The sequence below is a fragment of the Scomber scombrus genome, chromosome 12 (assembly GCF_963691925.1).
Source record: "Scomber scombrus chromosome 12, fScoSco1.1, whole genome shotgun sequence".
In the NCBI taxonomy this organism is placed as follows: Eukaryota; Metazoa; Chordata; class Actinopteri; order Scombriformes; family Scombridae; genus Scomber; species Scomber scombrus.
Genome location: NC_084981.1, coordinates 14983346 through 14991111, shown reverse-complemented (window position 1 = coordinate 14991111; position 7766 = coordinate 14983346). Strand labels below are relative to the sequence as shown.

General features: G+C 48.5%; 2 protein-coding genes across 2 annotated transcripts; both read right to left on the bottom strand.

Annotated features, from left to right (window-relative positions):
- Nucleotides 1–2140, bottom strand: LOC133992089 (uncharacterized). Its single transcript, XM_062430775.1, has 2 exons — nucleotides 662–2140; nucleotides 1–35 (listed from the first exon to the last, which is right to left on the bottom strand). The coding sequence occupies exon 1, from the start codon at nucleotides 1928–1930 to the stop codon at nucleotides 986–988; it is 945 nt and encodes a 314-aa protein (XP_062286759.1). The 5' UTR covers nucleotides 1931–2140; the 3' UTR covers nucleotides 1–35; nucleotides 662–985.
- Nucleotides 1947–7766, bottom strand: LOC133992303 (uncharacterized). The gene is made up of 3 exons (XM_062431022.1): nucleotides 7514–7766; nucleotides 2108–6887; nucleotides 1947–2009 (listed from the first exon to the last, which is right to left on the bottom strand). Exons 2-3 carry the CDS (start codon nucleotides 6863–6865, stop codon nucleotides 1947–1949), a joined length of 4821 nt encoding a protein of 1606 aa, XP_062287006.1. The 5' UTR covers nucleotides 6866–6887; nucleotides 7514–7766.

Genomic DNA, 7766 nt, shown 5'->3' with positions numbered 1-7766 from the left:
CTTCCTTTACCATTTATTAGGCGAATGTGTGTGGTCTACAGGAAACAAACATATGCAAAATCCAGAGGCAATTAGGTTACACCTTAAATGTAATCCTAACATTACATACTGTAACTGACCATGGAAATAATACTGCAAATTCAAGGTAAGTAATGGTCTGCATATACTCTATTAAAGCAAGGACCAAAAGAAACAATATTTATAAAATAATGAATAAACTGGCCTTCAGTCTCCTTCATTTGGTACGTCACATATTTAACTGAAAAACATGCCTTTATGGTCTCATACACTCCAGGTGGCACTCTCTAAAGCTTGACATTCAAATTATGCATTAATCACACAATAGCACTAAACTGGATGCATGAACTGTCACCAAAATAACACTACACATTATGCATCAATTATCTGCACTCAATAAACACCAAAGTATTATTATTACTCCGTCCTGCTTACATACATAAAGTTACAGAATAATTATGCCAGAAATATAGCTTAAAGAAATAAAGGAAATGCCATAAACATCCATCCTAAGCATTTCTTGGTAATATGGATTAGCTGTGAAACTTAGCTAAACACAGGCTGCAACAACTTAACAAGCTGCCTCTACACGTAGTGAAATAATTACAAATTAAACACCAAATGCAGGTAAACTTGCACTTACTTTTTTACATTCACGCACACAGAAAGTCCACGGAAAATAAACTGATTCATAACTGGTACTATTAACTAAACTCTTATCTGCTCCAAAACGCTTTTCTTCTCCTCCTGGGCCTTTACACTGTTTTTTCTGCTGCAGGACTAGTCAGCTCTGATTGGCTGCTGCCACTCAACGAGCAGCTGAGAAGGAGGGGAGGGGAGGGGCTGATATGCTCATGATCGCTGCATGATCTCAAGTCCGCACCTCAGAGTCTCTTGAACAGCCGCCCCTACATTCACTGTGAGAATGTACTACTTAAAGAGACACTACATCTTGGTGGGGTACAGCTTAATGATCTTCTGGGATGGCTGGTAATTTAATGAGATGGGCGACTGATCTCTGGTACACTTTATCCTTCACCTGAATGTTAGCCGATCGAATACGGCCATCCGCACTGATGTGGACATCCTTCACCTTGCCGACTGGCCAAAGGGCTCTTGGTAGGTGATGATCAACGATCATGACCACAGTGCCAGGTGTTATGTTCTCAATGTCACCCTGCCACTTCTGGCGGGGCTGCAACGTAGGGAGATACCTCTTGATGAAGTGACTCCAAAACTGATCTGCAAATACCTGGCTATGCCTCCATCTCCGTCTGCTTAGTACTTCAGACGCTGGGTAGATGACTTGAGGTAATGAGGCGTCCGGCCGCCCCATCAGAAGGTAGTTTGGGGTGACGGGGTCCGGGTCGGCGACATCTGAGGAAACATAGCCCAGCGGCTTGGCGTTCAAGATGCCCTCTACTTCGATCAGCACAGTCCTCAGTACTTCTTCGGTGAGTGTTTGGGAACCAACTGTGACTTTGAGAGCAGTTTTAACTGAACGCACCTCACGTTCCCAGGCTCCACCGAAATGTGGTGAGTTGGGGGGGTTGTAGCGGAACTGGATCTTATGCTTGGCTAACTCCATCTGCAGAGTTGGGCTCATGGCAGCGAAGCTCTCCTGTAGCTCTCTGTCTCCGCCACGGAAATTTGTCCCTTGATCTGACAAAATTTCAAAAGGAGTGCCACGCCTGACTACGAAGCGCCTGAGAGCCATCAGGAATGAATCACTATCCATGGAGTAGAGAAGGTCCAAATGTACACAGCGGGTCGTCAAGCACTTGAATATCACACCCCATCTCTTCTCATTGCTTCGTCCACGCTTTACCAGAAATGGCCCAAAACAATCTACACCAGTAGAGTAAAACGCAGGTCTCAGAAGGCGGAGCCGTGATGGGGGCAGATCTGCCATTTTTGGTACCTTTGGCTTAGCTCTCCATTTTTGACACTGAGGACACTGGTGTTGATGACGGCGTACTGCTTCCCTGCCTCTGAGGATCCAGAACCGCCGTCGGATCTCAGCGAAGACCCTTTCTGGTCCAGAATGACACAACTTATTGTCATACTGCTGGACAAGAAGTTTTGTTACTGGGTGCTTTGGGTGCAACACTATCGGGTGCACTGCGTCGGAACTAAGACCTTCCACTTGACGGAGTCGACCTCCTACGCGGATTACTCTCATACTAGAGTCAAATTCTGGGGACAAGGTAATGAGACAACTACCTGATGAGATGGGCTTGCTCGTCTCAAGAGCCTTGTACTCCTCAGGGAAGCAGTCTATTTGAGCCTGTCGCAGTATGGTGGTTTCGGCAAGTTGGTAATCAGCAGCAGAGGGACAGTCAGGCGGCTGAGCCACCCCGTCTAGGGATCTGCAGTTAGCTTCCACCAGGTCTTTGAAGGAGGCGTACTGGGTTGCGTCGACTGCAGAAGGGCCAGTGGTGGTGAGGCCACAAAACTTAGGTTTGCGGAACTCTTCTGTGTCTCCCTCAATTGTTGGGGCTGGAAGCGTAGGCCAAGACTCCGGGACCTGGTAAAGGAAGGGTGGACCCTGACTCCATCTATTCGGCCTCGCCAGCTCAAGGAGGGTCTTCCCCCGCGTAATGTCATCAGCAGGGTTACTCCCAGAATCCACATACCTCCAACAGAGACCCTCAGTCAACTCATGAATCTCGGCAATCCTGTTCCCCACGAACACTTTGAATCTGCATGATTCAGACTGAAGCCACATGAGCACAGTGGATGAGTCAGACCACAGGACTGTATTCTTGATTTCCAGGGTGAGCTCATTGTGGAGTAATCTAGACAACTGTGCTCCAGTGAGGGCAGCACAAAGCTCGAGCCTTGGCATTGAGAGGGCACGTTTGGGAGCGACTCGGGATCTGGCCAGCACGAAGGACACCTGAACATTCCCCTGACGGTCCTCAGTACGGAGGTAGGCCACTGACCCATACGCAACCTCTGACGCGTCACAGAATACGTGAAGCTCTCTTGTCACCTCACTTCCATCCAGGTCAGGAGTTGTGTAGCACCGTGGTAGCTTGATCTGTGTTAGGTGCTGTAACTCCCCCTCCCAGGTATTCCAGGCTTGCAACAGATCAGAGGGCAGCAGGGGATCATCCCATTCTCGTTCCTTTGCCCAGAGGCATTGGACTAAGACTTTGGCCCTTGTGGTAAAGGGAAGTATATATCCAATGGGATCATACTGACTTGCGAGAGTGCGATAGATGTTGCGCATCGTCACATCTTGGAGGGGAGACGATCGGTGCTGGTACTGAAGAGTGTCTGGTGAACAATGCCAGCTTAATCCAAGAGCATGTTCTTGGGGATCTGCTTGGGACTCTGAAATCCACAACTCTGCGCTCTCTGATTTTGCCTCGGCAGGAAGGTGGCTAACCACTGAAGCAACATTGCTCGCCCACTGCCTTATTTCAAACCCGCCTGATGCCAATAGTACTCTCAGTTTGTCCACCAAGTCTCTAGCTTCCTCTGGGGAGGATGTGCTCAGCAGGCAGTTGTCGACGTAGAAGTGTTTCTGCACGGCATGACGAACACGGTCCTCTGTTTCACTGTAGTAGAGCATATGCCTCTGCAGGGCAAAGGTAGCGCAGCAGGGGCTGCATGTGGTTCCGAATGGGAGGACACGCCATTCATAAACATCAGGTGGATTCTCAGACTGGAGATCTCGCCACAAGAACCGCAATAGGGGTTGGTCACTGGGGAGGAGGCGTACCTGGTGGAACATCTGTTTTATGTCCCCACTGATGGCCACAGGGTGTTCCCTAAAACGAACAAGGACCCCTAAGAGTGAGGATCCCAGAGTGGGTCCAGGCAGCAGGTAATTGTTGAGGTTATGGCCCTTATAGCTGAAAGAGCAGTTGAATACAATCCTGTGCTTGCCATGGTGAGATACAATATGGTGGGGCACATACCAAGATTCGCTTGAATGCTCGACTTCTTGGGGAGTGAGCTTCTTGGCATAACCAGCTCTTTCCAGTTTATCAATCTCCTGCTTGTAAGTGATGGCCAGTGGAGGGTCCTTGGCAAGCCGACGTTCTGTGCTCCGGAGGTATGACATCGCGGCTTCCTTGTGTGCCTGTAGCCTGGGCATATCCTTGGCTCTAAGGAGTGGTGTCGCGTAGCGATGTATGCCATTTATCTCCACCCTAACCGTGCTTCTGTCTAGCATGTCGACTGCTTCCTGATCCTGTTTTGACCTTGTGACCACCTTCTCACTACGAAAGGGTAGGGTGTCCAACTGCCATAACCTCTCTACTTGGTGGTACAGATCTGTCTTTGGGGAAGCAGAGGTGAACAGGCACTGAGAGGCTGACAGTTGATCCTGCAGGTGTTTTGAAGGCCCTTGCAAGGTCCAACCTAGGCAAGTTTTAACTGCAGCTGGACCTCCTGGTGGGCCAAGCCGAACTGGCTCGATGGGAACAATTAGCTCTGGGTGGTCTGAGCCGATGAGCAGTGTGGGGCGGACTTTGTGGAGGGAAGGTATTGACAGACCTTCTAGGTGTCTGTATTTCTGCTGCAAAGCTGACAGTGAGTATGTATACTCTGCTAGGCCAAGGTGGTTGGCGGTGAAGGCATCTTGGATATGAAATTTCTTGTGTGGCTTGTCAGCTGGAGAGATAGAGAAAGAGACAGAGGCTCCATGCACTGTCTTGATGTCTTGGTGCACTGTCCGCAGTTTCAGAGCCTCAGTCGTTCCTCGCAGTCCCAGATGCTGTGCGGCGCTGGAGAGCAGGATGGTTCGCTCTGAGCCATCATCAAGAATAGCATGCGTCTCGAATGCTCTATTCTCTTGATGAAGGGTAACCTTGACGACCTTGAGGAAGACCTTTCCACCACAGCGTGACTGGTCTAGGTACAGAGTCTCTGAGTTAGAGGTGTAGAGGGTGGCACTCTCTGAGGGACTGTCCACGGGCTCTGCTGGACTCCGCTGATTTACATCATGGAGAGAGGACAAGTGCTTTCCTTTGCAGAGGTGGCAAGGCTTCTTTAAGTCGCAGTCTCTAGCTAGGTGTGATCGGGCACACCTCCAGCATCGCTTGTTCTCTTTAATCCAACTGACAGCCAGATCTCTGGTAAGGGCAGCAAAGTCTGTGCACTGACTCAGGTAATGGGCTACGCTATCGCAGTAGGGGCAGTGAATCTTAGCTTTACCCTTTACCTTTGGTGGAGGAGCAGCTGGGGTGGTCTTAACTTGAGGGTGCTCTGCTCCATACATGACAGTGGCTTGTCGAATTATGGGTCGAGGTTTCTGCTCCTTTCTGGCCTGGAAAGCTTGGTCTGTGGGGTCAAATTCCAGACAGTCGGCCTCTAACTGCAGCCATTCTGCGAACTCTAGCAGAGATGTTTTAACTTGGTTGGGGTTCTTCCTGATTTGATGCCTCCTGAATCTTTGTTGCTGTGAGCGAGGTAGTCTATTCAGTAGACGTTTCACATTTGATCCGCTGTGCAGCTCCTCCACACCATCATCCTTTAGGGATTTTAGCATGCCTACTATGGCCTGTACACGCAGTGAGAAGTCATCCAGAGCCCGCTCATCTCCTGCACGAATGGGAGGCAAGTTCTCCAGGGTCTCGATTTCCTTTAGAACAAACTGATAGGGCCGCCCATACCTTCTGTCTAGTGCCTGTAATGCATTGGTATAAGGGGTGGATGACTCAGCATGGGCAAGAACAAGCCGATGTGCATTTGGGGTTTTAACGTGCTTCAGCAGTAGAGCATACTTGTACTGTTCAGATTGGCTCTGGTGTAGGAGGTTGTTAAGGGACAGGCGAAGCTCTACGTACTGTGCGCGATCCTCTCTCGTGAAGTCTGGAAATGTTGGCCCTTCAACATGGTTGAGTGGATGGGGTGGAACGTACCATGATGTTTTTGGTTTGAGCTGGAGATCTGCAACGGGAGGAGAGACATGGCGATCGATAACTGTATCTTGTTTAATAGGTGTAAAGTTATGTGCAGGGTTAAGTTGGGTTGGGTCGATGGGTTGGCTCAAAGGAACTGAAAGTACTTGGTTAGTATAGTCCTGTGATTGAGCTTGGGGGTCACAGTGCTGCAGGGTGTATGACTGCTGGTGGTCTTTAGGAATTAGTGGAATGGGACGGAATGGCATGAAGCTGGCAGACTGGTTGAATGGTGTTGTACGGTTAAGTGGAGGTGGTGATGGATACAGTTGTCTACTCGGCTGGTAGTTTGGCTTGGGGCTAGGCTGCTCTTCTGCGGCTAAGGGAGGAGAGTGTTGAGCTGGGGCCTGGGTATCCTCAAGTCTTTTAGGGGTACGGCAATCATCGAGGGCTGGCTGCATTCTGCTTACTGACTTTTGGAGGTGCGCCCAAGGTGACTGTTGCCGTGATGCTGCTCTTGAGGAACGGGCTGAGCTCTGGGGAGTGGTTCTTAGCAGGACCTGTTCTAGTAGCTCTGTCTGACGCTTAGCCGTTTCGCTCTGTTGTTTCGCCGTTTCACTTTGCTGTTTAGCCGTCTCAACGATCTGCTGCATAAGGTTGGCAGAGGGGTTTGACGGGCCTGGGCTCTCATACAAGGATGGGAGGCTGCTTGACAGTCGTACTTCATGCCGGAGAGAAGATGTTGCTGGTTGCTGTTTCGCATCTCCGTAATCAACCTCATAGTCTTGGAGATGAGAAGGTCTGAAGGTTGTCCTCTGAGGGCGAGGGCTGGGGGTTGTTCTGCCTGGATCACTTCTTCTGGGGGTTTCCATGGTAACGACACTATCCGGCTCGAAGGACCAATTTGTAGCTGAGACTGAGTGGTTCAGGTGTGGTAGCCGTCGCCAAGGGGTGTTGATCAGACACAGAGGAGGCAGAACTTCCTTTACCATTTATTAGGCGAATGTGTGTGGTCTACAGGAAACAAACATATGCAAAATCCAGAGGCAATTAGGTTACACCTTAAATGTAATCCTAACATTACATACTGTAACTGACCATGGAAATAATACTGCAAATTCAAGGTAAGTAATGGTCTGCATATACTCTATTAAAGCAAGGACCAAAAGAAACAATATTTATAAAATAATGAATAAACTGGCCTTCAGTCTCCTTCATTTGGTACGTCACATATTTAACTGAAAAACATGCCTTTATGGTCTCATACACTCCAGGTGGCACTCTCTAAAGCTTGACATTCAAATTATGCATTAATCACACAATAGCACTAAACTGGATGCATGAACTGTCACCAAAATAACACTACACATTATGCATCAATTATCTGCACTCAATAAACACCAAAGTATTATTATTACTCCGTCCTGCTTACATACATAAAGTTACAGAATAATTATGCCAGAAATATAGCTTAAAGAAATAAAGGAAATGCCATAAACATCCATCCTAAGCATTTCTTGGTAATATGGATTAGCTGTGAAACTTAGCTAAACACAGGCTGCAACAACTTAACAAGCTGCCTCTACACGTAGTGAAATAATTACAAATTAAACACCAAATGCAGGTAAACTTGCACTTACTTTTTTACATTCACGCACACAGAAAGTCCACGGAAAATAAACTGATTCATAACTGGTACTATTAACTAAACTCTTATCTGCTCCAAAACGCTTTTCTTCTCCTCCTGGGCCTTTACACTGTTTTTTCTGCTGCAGGACTAGTCAGCTCTGATTGGCTGCTGCCACTCAACGAGCAGCTGAGAAGAAGGGGAGGGGAGGGGCTGATATGCTCATGATCGCTGCATGATCTCAAGTCCGCACCTCAGAGTCTCTT